The 18,471-nt window shown below is 38.2% G+C and overlaps 1 protein-coding gene across 1 annotated transcript; it reads left to right on the top strand.

Annotated features, from left to right (window-relative positions):
• Positions 1-776: 776 nt before the first annotated feature.
• slc6a22.2 (solute carrier family 6 member 22, tandem duplicate 2) lies at positions 777-12,658 on the top strand. Its single transcript, XM_075461178.1, has 15 exons — positions 777-893; positions 2,018-2,216; positions 2,423-2,557; positions 3,802-3,942; positions 4,033-4,117; positions 4,207-4,339; positions 4,442-4,576; positions 5,345-5,448; positions 5,555-5,679; positions 5,772-5,884; positions 5,980-6,117; positions 7,508-7,610; positions 7,713-7,813; positions 8,536-8,706; positions 9,123-12,658. The coding sequence occupies exons 2-15, from the start codon at positions 2,024-2,026 to the stop codon at positions 9,246-9,248; spliced, it is 1,803 nt and encodes a 600-aa protein (XP_075317293.1). The 5' UTR covers positions 777-893; positions 2,018-2,023; the 3' UTR covers positions 9,249-12,658.
• Positions 12,659-18,471: the final 5,813 nt, after the last annotated feature.

Below are 18,471 nucleotides of genomic sequence, written 5' to 3' on the forward strand. Positions count from 1 at the left end.
AAAGTAATTAAAAAAGTTGATTATAATAAAATGAAAACATGTTAACATGTGACATTGTTAAAAAGAATTGCTTCTGATTATCGTCCAGATGAGTTTAGTTTCAGTTCACATTTTTTTGCTTGGTTTCTTAGAGATTCATTACCTGCTTCCTTGTGGGAACTTTGTAAGTGTGAAATATTTGAGATGTTTCAATGTTTTGTTTTGGCACGAATCAGAGTGTAACTAATGCAAAGCTTTAGGGCTTTAAAGCTTCATTTAGGTCTACTAATACACTCTTTTTGTTTGTGAAAAAAAATAATCCCACAATACGAGACAACCTGATACCAAATTGAACTGAGTTCCTTTTGTTTAGATTTTCTGAGAGAACAATAAAGTTGGGAAATATAGTACTTTAACTGCTCTTGTTATACGGTACAACATGAAAGAACAGAAGGCAATGTCTCTCAGCAATCCTTCAAATTCAGCTGGACACGCAGGATGCAGCATAGAGTAGCAATCATTTTGCAGCAGTTCAGTCCAAAATAAAAACAAAAGCTATTTGAATGCCTCACAAGTAACTAAACTCATTCTCAAAATAAACCAAACTTCTTCAAATGTGTTTTCGGAACAAGCAAGCTTCATTTAAGGGTGTAGCTGCAAGATAAATTTGAACCCCCCTTTTAAGGGCCCCCCAAGTGGTTATCAGTTTTATCTTCTGAAACAGACAAAGCAGACACTGACGCCAAACTGTGCCCGTGTGTGCACCTCTGGTTTCTATTGGCTCTCAAGACAAGTCTCCTAGCGTTTGTCTCACTGGCCACTCCTCATAGAAAGCCATTGCACGTCTACGAAACAGGCAAAAATCTTAACTCAGAGGACAGCTTTCGAAGGACAAAACACTCAAGGTGCTCAAGGTAAAATATAGATTATTTTTTTGCTAACTGGCAGTTATTGCATTATTAATTTATCTATTTGAGATTAACACTTCATACCAATTCCTTCAATGAAAAGTAAATTAATTTCATGAAACAATATTTATCTCACTGTATGTTGTAGATTGTGTCATTGATTGTTAAGAATAATCCAGGGATGAAACATGTCTATACAAAATGAACACGGTAGTATGCTATGGAGTGATTTAAAAGATGCAAAAACATGTAGGTTTATGCTGGTACTGTTAGCTTGTAATGGAAAATATATCTGTTTTTAGTTCACAGTATTTCAAGTTATTCCCTTTGGCAAATTCAAGATGGCATTCAGCTCAAAGCACCACTGGGGTTACACACGTCTAACCTTCAGTGTTGTCGTAGACTCTTCATTTATGATGTTTTGATATCCAAGTTTGAAGGTGACAAATGGGATTTTTGTTTTGTCTGAGCCTTAGAATATCATGGAATCCCTGAGAAGGAAATTTTGAAGACAGATGTTGATCAATTTTCCACATATGAACCAGCTTTTTTCTCTTGCATGCTCATGACTTCACAGGTGAAATAAACTGTTTAAACTGTGAGCTCAGAGCGGCCACACCAAAAACAGTGGAGCGCTCTAAGAAAAGGCAGCTGCATTCTCTCTTTATTAATACTCATTTTTATTAATTGGACACAGTTGTAAAAAAAGGCTCTGGCACTTGGAAAAAGGGCACAATGTGGAGTTCAGTTCTAAAAGAAAAAAAGATAAATTAATAAATGAGAAAAAGGGACAACTAAGTCAACTGATACCACCTCTTGTAATTGAAATTAGTACTCCATCCATCCATTCATTTTCTTTATCCGCTTAATCCGGTGGCTGGAGCCTATCGCAGCGTTCATCGGGCGAGATGAAATTAGTGCACCAAAAACAAAACTTTTTTCAAAACGGTAACTCAAAAAGAAAAACTTAAAAAAAAAAAAATATATACTGATTTACAGTTTTTTTTTTTTTCTTTTACTACTGTCTAGTCCAATTTGTATCTCAAACGTGTAAATCTTTTGTAGGTAACAATTAATTGTGTCCTTTATTATGCACCGATTCACTGATTTGATGATTTTACATCCCTAAGGTTAACATGGACCAAAAACAAAACTCCCACATGAAAATAAATCTGGTCAATGGAAACAGATCACAGCATATTCAGCCCAAACCTCAGGAGAGGGACCAGTGGGGCAGTAAGATGGAGTTCATACTGGCAGTGGCCGGACACATAGTTGGTCTCGGAAATGTTTGGAGGTTTCCCTACCTTTGCTTCAAAAACGGAGGAGGTAAATCTTTGTTGTTATGGTTGGGTGTATATTACTGTGTTGTAGGCTTAACATTTCGTTCGTTTAATAACAGGCTGGTTGACCAACATTTGGCTATTGGCAGTAGTATAAAACTTTAAACTCTGTTGGTACAGTTGTAAAGTTATTAAAAACTACCCAATTTTTTTGGAGAAAAACATGATGAACACTGATTTGTTTGCTTTTAGGGGTTTTCTTCATCCCCTACATTTTGTTTTTGTTCACCTGTGGCATCCCGCTCTTCTTCCTGGAAACATCTTTGGGCCAGTTCACCAGTCAAGGTGGTATAACATGTTGGAGAAAAATCTGCCCTCTTTTTGAAGGTAGGCGTTAACCCAGTGCTTTAATGAAACGTACAAAAAGTACACACAATGATTACAAAACCTGACACCAAACCTCAAACCTTAGCCTTATTCTAAACTGTGTGATAAAAATAAATGTTTTCACCATTACACCAAAAACTACTGCAGATATAATACCAAATAACCCTGTTGGTTTTTATTCTGAAAACTCTTTGACTCTTGTTCTTGTCTTTGCTTAACTGTTACAATTGGTCAAATTTACAATTCTATTATTTTCTAAGTGGCAAAATGACTCAAATCACTTTGTTACAAAAGGTAACAGATTTTTCATGTAAAATCTTACTCAAATCAAAGTGTAAACCTTTTAGGGGCAAACAATTTAACTAGCAATCAACCCCAGTAGGTGTTATAAATATCAACAGTGACAGCACAGTATGGCTGGTATGTTCTCCACATGAATGTGGACCAACCCATGATTTCTGAGGACTTATCTAATCATGTGATAATATAGTGGTTGTTAATAGATGTTGTTAAAAGGCCAATAGATGTGACCTCTCTCTTCACAAGATGGTCTTAATGAGTACTCAGCACTGAGGACTTCAATCGGACCATAGTCCGAGGCAAGGCAATTTAGATTGGACGGCATGACAGCTTTTAAAAGGCACATTTGTATCGACAGTAAAACATTTCACAAAATTAAAATTCAAGATATTTTAAAATGTAATTGGAATATACCGCAATACATGACCAATACATTACACAGCTTAGACGTTTGTTTTTTTTAGATGTTTTTTTCCATCTCGTGCTGTAGTTTGAATGATGTGTTTAATTTGGTTAACTATTACAATACATGAGGAAGAATGTCTGAAAGTAAATTGTGCCAAGGTGTACAACCAACTTAATACTTCAACATTTGTACCCATTTAAAGAATTAACTTGACAAGATCAGTCTTTAGTTTAGATGTCAGTTCTGTTGGTGGCTGTGGATCAATTGGTCGAGGAGTTGTCCAATGATTTCCCAAAGTTTTGCACTGGAATAAGGATTGATTTTGAGGGGCAGTCCACATGGGCACATAGCTGTCTTTTGAGTACCCAAGATGAAAAGGCTGGCAAGAGGTATAAGCTTAGAAAATTGATAAACCTGATATTTTACTTGCTCTTTAAATCATAATTCAGTGCAACTATGAATGTTACTTTTGGCTGCATTCATAAACATAATATTTGACATGATGGTGTCATAGTGTGACATAACAATCTCTCTACAGGCTTAGGTTACGGAAGCCAAGTGGTTGTTTTGTACACTGGGGTGTATTACATCATCATACTGGCTTGGACTTTTCTCTACCTGTTTTCATCCCTCAGGGCTGAGCTTCCATGGGTGAGCTGTAACAACTACTGGAACACAGGTACCAAGACTGCATTCTGAATCTATTACACATATGCCATGTCTTATATTTCCCTTGTTAATAACAACCTCTGTTCCTCGTTCATGGAAGATGCTTGTTTTGAGCACAGTCAGAATCAATCATCCCCCCTGCACCTGTATGGAAATACTACATCTTCAGTTGTAGAATTTTGGGAGTAGGTATCATAAATCAAAGCATCATATACGGGATTAGGTTTGCCGTTTGTTACTTAATAAACTTGTTACTTAATAAACTTGATTACAGGAGGAGAATCTTGGGGTTGTCTGATGGAATTGATAACATCGGCAATGTTCGTTGGGACCTGGCTCTATGCCTACTTCTTGCCTGGATATTGTGTTATTTCTGTGTCTGGAACGGAGTCAAGTCCACAGGAAAGGTACATCACAAACGTTCAACCGTAATGTCTGATTTAATGTTAACTCCTCTAAAGTATCTAATCTCAAAGATTCACTAATGCTTAGGTGTTTTTGTGTACCAGGTGGTGTACTTCACTGCCACTTTTCCATATGTGATGCTGGTGGTGTTGCTGGTTCGGGGTCTTACATTACCGGGAGCCAAAGAGGGCATCATGTTCTACCTCTACCCAGATCCATCACGCCTTGGTGACCCAGAGGTATAGATTCAGATGCTGCTATTATTGTCATTGAAATTAGTCTCCTAAGAATTACATTCATGTACTACTCTCTGGTAGAAACATATGAAAATATGTTTGTTGTAGGAAATTTAACTGATGCCCAACTTACAAAGTTTTTACAATGCAAGACTTTTTTGACAGCAGGCAGGGATCCATCTGGGAGACAAAACAGTTGTGATGTTGACAATACTACTGTGCTAGACATAGCTGAGTTTAGGCCATGACAGCACTTTACTTCATGCTTGGTTTTGATTAAATGTTAATTAAACAAAAAATATTTCCTGTATCAAGCTTTAAGTAACTTTTGGAAACATGGTTTTGATAAAGAACTTAAACTTTATCAAAACCATGTTTCCATTCCTCAACACTTTACACTCTGCACAGTGCTTTGACCTAAATTATGAAAATGCCATGCTAGCATGTCTAAGAATACAATACTAGCATGTTTAGCTGTAATGTTCACCAAATTCATGGTGTTTGCAAGCTAAAAGGAAACACAACAAAGTCTACCAGAGATGTGCACTGGGTTAGTGAAGTATGTTAAATCTAAAGTCTTAGTTCAGCTGTTTTTCAACATCTTGATAGTGGCTCTTTTTTAGCCTGTTGATATAATGCTGCATACTGAATTATCACCATGAAACTTAAGCCTTCCCAGCTGGCAGCAATTCGTAATCTGCAAATATAATATCTAGGAGACATGCAAATTTTATAACTTGCGCTGAACATGAACACACTACAATCCCTCAGGTATGGATGGATGCTGGCAGTCAAATATTCTACTCATATGGAGTTTGCACAGGGGTTCTGACGTCATTAGGAAGTTACAACAATTACAGCAACAACTGCTATAGGTCTGTATTTTTAAAGTTTCACTACCTGCATTCAGCTCACAAACTACTTATGATTAATCTTGTTAGTTCGCATGTTTTTTCTCACGTTTGAATATTTCACCAACAGGGACTGTATTTCCTTGTGCCTGTTGAACAGTTTAACCAGCTTCGTAGCTGGCTTTGCCATCTTCTCAGTGCTCGGTTTCATGGCAAAGGAGCAAGGTGTGGATATATCGATGGTGGCTGAGTCAGGTATTGAAGGTTGATGGTTCATGTTTGACAGAAGCCCAGAGTGATGCTTAAGAGTGTGACTACATTTATATTTTCTTGATGAAATTTTACAGGTCCAGGCTTAGCATTTATTGCTTATCCTCGAGCGGTGGCTTTAATGCCACTCCCCCAGCTGTGGGCAATTTTCTTCTTTGTCATGATCATCTTCTTAGGATTAGACAGTGAGGTAGGTCAAGGATTCAAGTCCATAAAGTACTTTACACCTATAACATATGACTTAAAACCTCCATAATAATACAGAATAATGTCTCTCATCACCAGTTTGTGTACCAGGAGGCTCTGGTCACAACCATCTCTGACATGTATCCTTCGTTCTTTCAAAACACCTGTCGCCGTAAACTCCTTCTCCTTGTCATTTGTGCTGGAGGTTTCCTAGTTGGACTTGTGATGGTAACTGAGGTAAGTGGTTTGGGATTTTGATGAGCAGTAGGCCTATCAATTAAGTTTAAAATCTAATGCTTTTCAACCCTAGAAAATGCAAGCATTGAAAAGTTAAAAAAAACCTTTTGTATACTTTTGTGAGGAAAGGTCTTCCCATCCTCACTGTTGGTGAGGATGGGAAGAAATTTGCCTTCTGTGAAAATATGTTAACCCTTTGAATGGAGTAACAAAATGCAGAGGCCTTAGAAACTTCCCACAGTTTGACCAGACACAGGAAATATTTGTTCAGGACAAATATATGAACAATTATTGAGGAGAATGCTCTGTGTCTTATGTTCCAAGTTTGGTTTTGATGAATAAATATGCAGTTGCAATGAATGAGCTCTTTTTTGTGTTTGGTACTTTGGTACTGATCTCAAATTGGTGTGACGAACAAATAGTTTTTGAGAAAAAATAAATCATCTGATAACTTTTTTCTATGAAGTCTGGAGAAAATGAGTGAGATTGAGAAAATGACACTCAGAGAAATTCTAAAACTTTCTGACATAGCCAATATATAATTTGTCATTATAGGATCTAAATTTTGAACCATAGGCCAGTTTTGAAATTGAGGACATGGTTGAAAACGTATGTACATGAATGCACCATGAAATTCAACCCAGTGAGAATGCTGACTCGATCATTATAGAAAGCAACACTACCAGTTTCATTGATTGGCCCCCAAATTAGATGTAAAGCCAGCTAAAAGATAGAGTGATGAATAAAAGTATAATCATTTAGAGATACTTATCCACAACAATAAAACCTCTGATAATTAGACTGATTCTCTCATTACAATGCATGGCAAAACCTTTGGTTCATGCAGAAATTAACAGTAGATGCTACTTTACACACCATCCACCTAACACCTAAGAGTTTCAGACCAAGCACATCCTTCATCACAAGAGCATTATCAGATGGCAGCAGGACAAAGCCATTCACTACACCATGAAAACTCCTCAGGATATAGCCAAATCCCTTGATCCCTCACAAACCCCTCAAATTCTTCTCTGACAGAACATCCACAGGTACACAGGAACAAGCTCAATTCACTACCAATACTAAAGTATCCTCTGCCAATGGCTAAATATTGCATGGCTCCCCCTGAGGTCCTATGCTTATGCTCCAGTGGGTTAAAGCTGTTAAGCTTTTACGAGTCAGATCTACAAAATTTTAGATTGTTGGTTTTAATTTACTGGTGATTGATGTATCATTAAACAGAAGAAAAAAGGAAAATTAAAATAAAACGATTCACAGTTTGTTGCTGTGTTAATGGGTCATTCACACAGAACAAAGGCATTTGTGTTCTTTGTGTGGATTGTTTTGTTTTGTTGATTTTCAGTGATACATTCTGTCTTTGTATTTGCAGGGAGGTCTTTATGTTTTTCAGTTGTTTGACTACTATGCCTGCAGCGGGATGACACTTCTGCTTTTTGCGGTTCTTCAGTCCGTTTGTATTGGATGGGTCTATGGTACGGAATTATTTTAACATAGTAAAATCTTCCAGTGCCACTGTTACAGTATGTTAGGCAATAAAGTTGAAGTAATTATTTAACACTACTTATTTTCTTCAGGTGCAGATCGCCACTATGATAATGTAAAGGACATGATTGGATATTATCCCTGGCCTTTTATGAAATACTGTTGGAAGTACTTTACGCCAGCTATCTGTATAGTGAGTATTTGAAATGTAAATATATCACCCTGCAAACTTTGTTTACTAACTAACAAGCCAATGTAACTGACAGATGCCAGAGTCCTCTGTTAAAACAATTGTCCATATCTCAGCCAGATGGAAGTGAAGAATTTAGCCCCGTACAGGCATGTATCTTTTGAGAGGTGTGCAAACTTTTGGAAAAAAAGACTTGCATCTATACCCTTACCTCATGAGACATGGCAACTTATTTCTGAAGACAAACAAGAAAAAGAATCTGGCAAACATAAGCATATAATCTTAAAATTTTAATAAATTTTCGTGTCTTTGTCATTCCCAAATGCATCAATGATGTACATATTTTACACTTGGTTGAATAGAATTTGATTTAGATCAAATTAGTTTTTTATACCACAATAAGCAGAGAGAAAGCGGTACATGGACAATGGATATTTGCAAAACCAACAATAGGAAAAATTTTAACATGAAAGAAAGAAGAGGATTTGCCGTAGAAGCCTACGTGAATATGAAGGAATATTAAAAGCTGGATGATGCAAGCTTGAGTTTGCGTCACTTTCCTTTGCTTTGATAAGTAGAAATGCATTACCTTGCGTCTCCAGTCAGAGTTTAGACATAAAACTCCTTTTAGTAACGCATTTATGAAAAATGACTTGACATAAACTAGATCATTTTTAGTATATGCCTTATCTCCTGCTCTCACTGATGTTTTTTTTTTCTTTTAGTGCACTTTTCTGTTCTCCCTGATCAAATATACGCCTCTTAAATTCAACAATACCTATGAATACCCATGGTGGGGATATGCCATTGGAGGATTCTTTACTCTCTCTTCAACAGTAATGGTTCCACTTTGGATGTTATACGCTGTAAGCATCACTCCAGGAACACTACTTCAGGTAAATTAATGTACTCTTAACAACTGTAACTGTACTGTGTATCAGTTAAACTGGAAACTACTTTCTGTACAAGAAACATAAATATGGACCTGTCATCTGTGAAACGTGTAGAAATACTATGAACATAGCGGTCTAAAGTTTACCACACAGAAATATAACAAATGACTGGACTTTCTAATATATTTTTCTGGCACATGCACTAAAAATAAATTCACTATTTGGTTGGCATCTGTTTACAGATCTCCAGTATTCAGATCAATTAAATGTCAAAGTTTTGTAGTTACTAATAGTTGTAGAATAGCAGAAAAGACTCTTTTTATGGTATGTGGAGGCAGAACTATGACTGAATGAATGAAGGCCTAGGTTAAAATCATACCTAGCTTAGGTAAACATTATGTTTTTCTTTCACTACACAGAGACTGAAACTTCAATGCACTCCAGCAAAGGACTTACCCACAGCAACATCAAGGAAAGTGTCAAATCATGAAGCATTTCAGACTTTCACAGACTTGCACTCACTGCGCAAGACAGAGTCCAGGTGATGGAAATGACCGAACAGAGATAATCTGTCATTTAAACTTCAACTGAAGAAAGAAAAAAAAGGAAACACAAGCACAAAAGTGAGAATACCCAAACAAAGCAGAAAGCAAGGACACATCTCCACTGCATTCAGTAAAAACACTAAATATGACAGACACCAAAATCCAAAGGGGAAAAGCTCTGATTTTATCGAAATGTTAAATCTTTCCTCTGATGTAGTGAGTGTTTCATCCAAACATCCCACAGGACCCAACAAGAAGATTTGATGAAGAGGGAGGACGGTTGTACTCTGAAAGACTAGAGAGAACCTATAGGCTTTCCTGGGCTTACCAGGTATTTAACGACCTGTTCATCGTGTGTAGAACAATGGGCAGCATTCTTATGTCAAACAATCCTAGTATTTAAATAACTGAACAAGTAATGAATTTGCATTCACTAAATAATTAAACCAATAAATAAATTGTCACATGAGAAATAATTCAGCTGTTGCTCTCACAGTGGGAGGGTGAAGTTGCTTCAGGCCATGCAAGTTCAAAGGAGATCTCACAGACTTCTCACAGACTTCTCTTTACAGCAGCATCTTGCTTCTGTTACCTTTCTACCTCCAGATTCACATCTTCATTGAGCTTCTTTTCACAACTTTTCTACAGTTAAATAAATGATGTTCAAGTGTTTTGAACCTGATTGGAGCATGAAGGAGTAGTGTCTCAAAGGCACAGAGGAATTTACTCTCCGCCCATTCTCTCGTGAAGTTTGTTTATAAAGATATACATGATGAAAAGACATAAAAGAGGGTAGTACTACTCCTCAGCCATATCCCTTGCATGTCTACTACATTCTTCTTTGTTCCAACAGGTCTTAACAGTAACTGCTGTGGACACTTACTGTGTTCCTGTGAAATACTGGTTAGCCTGTGATATAAGGGATTTAGAACGATTTCCTTGGGGTGCTGTGGTTCCCCCCCTCAATTTCAAACCCATGTACATTGGTCATTCTCAATGGACTGTTGAGAGTGGCTCTGTGTGTTAGCCCCGTGATGGACAGGTAACCTGCACAGGATGAAACTGGTATGATAGATGGATGTTTCCTACGCAGAGAAAAGGAGTTAATACTCTGGTCTCCACAACCTCAGCGTATTCAACGTGAAGACTTGAATCAGTTTGTTAAAGACATATTTAGGACCGGTTATCTTTTTGTCCCCTCTTTAGCATCTATCCATTAAATGTAAGATTCCTCCAAAAAACTGGCAAGTCTGTGGTGATCCAATGCATATTTCATATGCTAATTTGGTTGGAAGTAAGGTAAACTAGACTGCAGAGTTAACAACAAAGGGCAAGAAGTGTAAAACACAGAACATACAAATACTAAGTTTATGGCTACACTTGGCAGTCTTAATTTTTTTTTAGCCCTTAGTTTCACTTCACTGCATTTTCTATCTCTCATGCAGCGGGGCAAAGCTAAAAGATCAGCAGCAGCACGAGCAGAAACACAAGTGTCCTACATTTAAATCGCTCCAAATGTTTTATGTGCAAACAGGCAGACAAGTGGTGGACTTTTTTTATGGAGTTGTGTGACTCATTTAAGGGCAGTTTGGAGAATCAGGAAGGATTTTTGACAGGCAGGCCATGCTAATCACAGCTCAGAATTTGGCATTTTTAAACAAAGTACACAATAACTATCAATAGTCCTTACAACCTTTGTGAGAGTGTCCTCACAATCTAACATATGATCAGTTGCTCCTTTGCCTTCATCTCAAATCAGAATTACATGTGTTGTTTGTGAGGTCTTTGGGTATCTTTGAGTTTTTCATGAATCACAGTGCCCAGTAATGTGAAGAGGTGTTCAAGAGGAAGGAAGGATTAGGTAACACAGATTTTAAAATGATGACAGAGTGTTCCTTTATCTCAGACCCACTGCTGTGGGTGATTAATGAGTGTAAGGTAGTGTAATACTTCCTTCAAACACAGGGTAATCGATGACAGAAATGTGAACAGGCAGAAGAGATGAGGAATTCTGAGGCCCTTTTCAACACAGTAGTGTTTGTTCGAAGTAAAACAGACCACACTGACACACCTTTAACACCTGAAACTGTGGGAAAACTGGGTTCGCAGGCTGCCGTATTATTTTACACAATGCATGCTCACAACTATGTGACAGACTGATTACAGTGTAATGTAAAACGTCAGTGTTCAGCTATTTTTAACCTTTGGTACAGTTTAAGTTAGTGCCCTTTAGTTTAGACTATTGCCTAAGATCACACGTTTGACTGAAACTACAGGGTACTGCCACAATTAATTAAATCGCATACAAGTATAATTAAGCAAGTACGCAAGTTAGAACCATAGTACTGTATATTGTAAGAATTATTTTCATGTGTATTTTTGCTTAGGTTTCATTTGAGTTTTCTGTTTTCTGTAAGGCTTACGGGTAAAAATAAATCCTGGATTAAACACTGTCATTAAGGCAGAATATCCACCATTAAATGACTGGGGATACTGTTTCAGTATTCTTGTTTCAGAAGGAGTTTCTTGTGGTGTTACCCTGATGAAATACCACCGAAAATCCTATCTGACACATTCATTTGTCAGCTAAACTTGAAAAACTTTGATTTTAGTACGTACACCAAAACGACAAAATGAAAAACATGCTTAACTGGCTGCCAATGAATAAAACCAGTTCTACAATGATTATTATTTGGGCTATACATAGACCAGGCCAAAGGGAATATAGTCTAAACCATAACTATTTACAGCTACGTATTGTTTTCCATGCTCTTTACTGAAATGCAATCATTCAAATGAGAGAATTTAACATGAAATCTATCACTTTATTTTCAAAGGTTTTAGAATGTTTCAAAGGTTTACGATACAGAGTAAAAAGTCTCTGAGCAAAAAGAGGTTCAACATTATTGAGATGAGCACAAAAAACCTAACAAAATCATTAAATGTAATATTTTTTCTGTTTGTTCTTTAATATGTGAAGAAACTCAAAGGTTTATATTTCTTTGTGGTCAGGATGGAAATAGGCTAGACTAATCTTTTGGCATCACAGCTCCCGAGCAATGATCCTCCTGTTGATTTAAAACTTATACAAATTAAATATTTCCTCAGAGCTTCTGAAAACTTACCTTTATCAAATGGCTTTGTAATTAAATTTTTTTGTCCATTATTGTCTATGCAAAATGACTCCAGAAGTAAATCTGTTTATATGTACAGTATATTTGACAAAAATGTTTTTCAAAATGATTTATGTTTGGTTATCATAATGCAAATTGTAAATGTTTTTTTTCTTCTCAGGGCTGTGAATAAACTATAATTCTATGAAACATATAGGTTACACAGGCCGTTTAAGATAAACATAAACCATGTCTATGTTCCCTTGAGAAAATGATTTACCTTTGCTTCTTGTTCTGTTCTCTGGTACCCATGGATCTCTATATCTGAAAATACAATTCATTGGGCCTAACTTGTTTCTTTTGCTTACAATTGTGTCATCTCACAGTATTTCGAACATTTAGTTAAATAGTTATTCTTCATACAACAATCAACACTACCTTATAACAGAGATACCTCCACGCTCCCAGCTGTTCTGCTTCCAAACAGTTTTACTGTTCATGAGCAGTGAAAGAAACATGCATCACATGCAGTGCCATGTTTTGACCTCTGAGTAGCGGTAGAGGTCAACGTTGAAAGTGTGAGTTTTAGCCCCTGCTGTGAGGACTCCTGCTTCTTGCTGCAGTTGCCTGTATATGTCAGACACCCTCTCCACCTTTAAGATCAGGCTTAACATTTTGATTTTTGATAAAGCTTATAGTTAGGGGTGGCTCAGGTGATCCTGAAACAATCATCCTGAAAAGCGATCATCATAAAATGCTTTTTAATATTATATTCCTGTTTTCCACCTCAAGTGAGGAGTTAGTTGTGGTGAGCAGATTAATATTCTAAACACCAGAGGGCGATTCAGCTGCTGTGGCAAACATTTCAACAGTTCCCTCAATCCCAGTCAACATGGAGCCTCGGAGGTTCCCACACAGACAATCCCAGTGCGGAGAGGGTGTCCTTTTCTATCTCTAGAAAAAAGATGAACATCAAAAGGCAAAAGCAATTATCTTATTATTTTGCAGCTTTGACATAAAACATTTCTTTAATAGTCAGTTTCAGATTTGCTAGTTTTTTTAAGCCCAACAATGTTACAGTGTCAATGGTGGAAAGTGAAAAATCCAGGAAACAGCAGTCTGGAAGCTGGATAATTGACTGAAGTCTTTATTTAAATGAAACCAAAAAGCGCAGCTAAGCCGGGAAACCATAAAGCGGAGCGGTATCTGACGCTGTGACGCTTTGCGGTAAGACGTGTTGCATCACTTCCTGTTACCTTGGTTGTGCACTGTGGAATTTCTTGCTCCGCTTGGAGTACTGATAATCACTTTATTTCGATCTATAACTTACACAATTTTGCATAGTTAAACTCTATAGCTTACCGTTCTGTTCTAACACACTCCTACAGATCTTTAATCTTTATTCTCACTTTTTAACGGTGTGTCTGGCTCTCTAGCTTAGCATGGCTACCGGTTCTCTTCCTCCTTCTCCTGCTTTCACCTGCTCCGTGTGTCAGATGTTTAGTTACTCCTCTGCCTCCTTTAGCGATAATGGTACATGTAACAAATGTAGTCTTTTTGTAGTTTTGGAGGCGAGGTTATCTGAATTGGAAGCTCGGCTCTGCACTGTTGAAAATCAACCGATAGCGAGCCAGGCCCCTTTTGCCAGTGTGGAGCCACCTAGCGTAGCTAGCTCCATTAGCCGCCCCCAGGCAGAACCCGAGCAGCCGGGATTACATCGTGGCTGGGTGACTGTCAGGAAGAGGCATAGCTCTAAAGTCAAGCCCGTTGTTCACCATCGACCTGTCCACGCTTCTAACAGATTTTCCCCACTCAGCGACACACCCGCTGAGGACAAAACCCTGGTAATTGGCAGCTCCATAGTCAGAAACGTGGCATTAGAGGCACCAGCGGCCATAGTCAAATGCATTCCAGGGGCCAGAGCGGGCGACATAGAATCCTATTTAAAACTGCTGGCTAAGGATAAACTTAAATATGGTAAAATAGTTATTCACGTCGGCGTTAATGACAACCGGTTACGCCAATCGGAGGTCACTAAAATTAATGTTGCATCGGTGTGTGATTTTGCCAAAACAATGTCGGACTCCGTAGTTTTCTCTGGACCCCTGCCAAATCTGACCAGTGATGACATGTTTAGCCGCATGTCGTCTTACAATCGCTGGTTGTCTAGATGGTGTCCAGCAAACAACGTGGGCTACATAGATAATTGGCAATCTTTCTGGAGGAAACCTGGTCTGATGAGGAGAGACGTTATCCATCCCACTTTGGAAGGAGCAGCTCATTTCTAGAAATATGGATGAATTTATTTGCCACCCTAAAACATGACAACCCAGGGCTCAGACCAGGATGCAGAGTTGTAGTCTTACACACTTCTCTGCAGCTTCCCACCTACTGCTACCCACCCAATCAATTAACACAAAAGGAGCAAGTCCTCTTGTGCAAAAAGAAATTATTAAAACAAAAACTTTAACTGAACAAAAACATCAAACTATTAAATGTGGTTTGCTGAATATCAGATCTCTCCTTTCGAAGTCTCTGTTAGTGAATGAGTTGATTTGTGATCATCATATTGATATATTTTGTCTTACAGAAACCTGGCTGCAGCAGGAGGATCATGTTAGCATTAATGAAGCAACTCCCTCTGACTGTTTAAATGTTCACGTTCCTCGAACCACAGGCAGAGGAGGAGGAGTGGCAGCTATTTTCAGATCAGGGTTACTCATCAGTCCCAGACCCAAGATTAGTTTGAGCTCTTTTGAATATCTGATTCTCAGTTTTTCCCACGCAAAGTGGAAATCCCAGAAACCTCTTGTGTTTGTTGTTGTGTATCGTCCACCTGGCCCTTATTCTGAGTTTCTGTCTGAATTCTCAGAGTTTTTATCCCAGTTAGTGCTGAGTACAGATAAAGTCATTGTAGTGGGTGACTTTAATATTCATGTAGATGTTGAAAATGACAGCCTGAATATGAACTTTAATTCTATATTAGACTCTATTGGATTTTCTCAGAGTGTTCACGGACCGACTCACTGCCTTAATCACACCCTTGATCTTGTTCTGACTTATGGCATTGAGAGTGAACAGTTAACAGTGTTCCCTCATAACCCTGTCTTATCTGACCATTTTCTGATAACCTTTGAGTTTACATTACTTGATTATACAGTTTCTGAGAAGAAATTTACATATAGAAGGTGTCTATCAGAGGATGCTGTAACCAGATTTAAAGAATTAATTCCATCATCCTTTTCTTCACTGCCATGTGCAGATATGACAGAGGACGACTACATAAACTTTACTCCAGCAACACTTGACTCTCTTGTTGACAGCACTATAGTTTCAATGCGTACAGCACTGGACAATGTTGCCCCTCTGAAAAGGAAGGTAATCAGTCAGAAGAGGTTGGCTCCTTGGTATAATTCACAGCTGCATGCTTTAAAGCAGACTGCAAGAAAGCTGGAGAGACAGTGGCGTTCCTCTAATTTAGAAGAGTCTCAGTTAGTCTGGAAAGATAGTTTAACAATGTATAAGAAAGCCCTTCGTAAAGCTAGAACTGCTTATTATTCATCATTGATAGAAGAGAATAAGAATAATCCCAGGTTTCTTTTCAGCACTGTAGCCAGTCTGACTAAGAGTCCGAGCTCTGCTGAGCCAGTTATTCCTTTAACTCTCAGCAGGGATGATTTCATGAGCTTCTTTATTAATAAAATTGTTTCTATCAGAGAGAAGATTGATGGAGTCCTTCCCACTATTATTAGTGATGTATCATCAAATACAGCAGCTTTAGAAGTATCTTTAGAACCTGATTTGTATTTAGACGGCTTCTGCCCAGTTGATCTCTCTGAACTAACAACAGCAATAGTCTCTTCTAAACCATCAACTTGTGTTTTAGACCCAATCCCAACCAGACTGTTCAAGGAGGTTTTCCCATTAATTGACACTTCCATATTGGATTTGATCAATCTGTCTTTGTTGACAGGATATGTACCTCAGCCTTTTAAGGTTGCTGTAATTAAACCTTTACTTAAAAAACCTACTCTTGATTCAGAAGTGTTGGCTCATTATAGACCTATATCCAATCTCCCTTTTATGTCTAAAGTTCTTGAAAAAATAGTTGCAGCTCAGCTTTGTGATCATTTACACAGAAATAATTTGTTTGAAGAGTTTCAGTCATGATTCAGAGTGCATCATAGCACAGAAACTGCACTGCTGAAAGTTACCAATGATCTCCTCTTAGCCTCTGATAGCGGACTTGTGTCTGTGCTTGTCCTGTTGGATCTCAGTGCTGCATTTGATACGGTCGATCACAGTATCTTATTACACAGACTTGAACATGTTATTGGGATTAAAGGAACTGCATTAGGCTGGTTTAAATCATATTTATCTGATAGATTTCAGTTTGTTCTTGTAAATGAAGAATCTTCCTCACACACTAGAGTAAGTCATGGAGTTCCCCAGGGTTCTGTGCTTGGACCGATTCTTTTTACTTTATACATGCTTCCATTAGGTAACATTATTAGACAGCATGGCATAAATTTCCATTGCTATGCTGATGATACTCAGCTGTACTTATCTATAAAACCAGATGAAACCAATAGGTTGGTCAGACTACAAGCATGTCTTAAAGACATAAAGACCTGGATGACTCAGAACTGTCTGCTGCTAAATTCAGACAAAACTGAAGTCGTTATCTTTGGACCTGAGCGTTTCAGGGAGAAATTGTCTAGCTATATAGTTACTCTAGATGGTATTTCCTTGGCTTCTAGTTCTACAGTGAGGAACCTTGGAGTTATTTTTGACCAGAACTTATCATTTGACTCGCATATAAAACAGGTTTCTAGGACTGCCTTCTTTGACCTTCGTAATATTGTTAAAATCAGGAACATCTTGTCTCAGAGTGATGCAGAAAAACTAATTCATGCATTTGTTACTTCAAGATTGGACTACTGTAATTCTTTATTATTGGGCTGTCCTACATATTCTCTGAAAAGCCTTCAGTTGATCCAAAATGCTGCAGCCAGAGTTTTGATGAGAACTAACAGGAGAGATCATATTTCTCCAGTTTTAGCTTCTCTTCATTGGCTCCCTGTTAAATTCAGAATAGAATTTAAGATTCTTCTCCTTACATATAAAGCTCTTAATGACCGAGCTCCATCATATCTTAAAGATCTCATTGTAAGATATTTTCCTAACAGAGCACTTCGTTCCCAAACTGCAGGTTTACTTGAGGTTCCCAGAGTTTCTAAAAGTAGAATGGGAGGCAGAGCCTTCAGTTATCAGGCCCCTCAATTGTGGAATAAGCTGCCAGTAAATGTCCGGGAAGCAGACACCCTTTCCACTTTTAAGACCAGGCTTAAAACTTTCCTTTTTGATAAAGCTTATAGTTAGGGATGGCTCAGGTGATCCTGAAACATCCCATAGTTAAGCTGCTATAGGCCTAGACTGCTGGGGGGCCTCATCTGACACACCTTTCCTCACTTTACTCTCTTTATGTATATGTGATATTATTGTGGTCATTAACTCGTGTTTCCCTGTTCCAACAGATATCCTTTGAATGGTGTTACAGTGCCGCCGTCGCGGTGGCCCCCTGCCCCCCTCCCCCTCCCCCTCCCCCCCCCCCCCCCTCCCCCCCCCCCTCCCCCCCCCCCCCCCTTTTTCTGTCTTCTCAAACCCCAGCTGGTCGAGGCGGATGGCCACCCTTCCTGAGTCTGGTTCTGCCAGAGGTTTCTTCCTGTTAAAAGGGAGTCGTTTCTCTCCACAGTCGCCTCAGGCACGCCGCTCAGGCCGGGAGATTGGACCGAAAAACAAAAAGTTTTCAGTGCAATCTGTTGGTTTTCTTAGCTAGGAAATTGTTTTTGAATTGGCTCTATATGAACGAATTGGATTATTTTATGAATTATGATTATTATTAATTAATTGAATTCCAATTGGCTTGAATTGGACTTACTATCTAAGTGCCTTGAGATGACATTTGTTGTTTTTGGCGCTATATAAATAAAAATGAATTGAATTGAATTGAATTGAATAAACTAAATTTGAAAAACAAAAGACGAGGTAATAGAACAGCTAGACAGGGACATAACCAGACAAGAGTGGAACAGATCTACAGATAAGAT

Source organism: Odontesthes bonariensis, chromosome 3 (genome assembly GCF_027942865.1).
Source record: "Odontesthes bonariensis isolate fOdoBon6 chromosome 3, fOdoBon6.hap1, whole genome shotgun sequence".
Lineage (NCBI taxonomy): Eukaryota > Metazoa > Chordata > Actinopteri > Atheriniformes > Atherinopsidae > Odontesthes > Odontesthes bonariensis.

What these genes read in the sequence shown, in the direction of transcription:
- slc6a22.2 (XM_075461178.1), top strand. Translation starts at nt 2,024, where the DNA reads ATGGACCAAAAACAAAACTCCCACATGAAAATAAATCTGGTCAATGGA. An exon ending in TTGCTTCAAAAACGGAGGAG is followed by an intron (nt 2,217 to 2,422) that starts GTAAATCTTTGT and finishes GTTTGCTTTTAG; the next exon opens with GGGTTTTCTTCATCCCCTAC. An exon ending in TCTTAGGATTAGACAGTGAG is followed by an intron (nt 5,885 to 5,979) that starts GTAGGTCAAGGA and finishes TCTCATCACCAG; the next exon opens with TTTGTGTACCAGGAGGCTCT.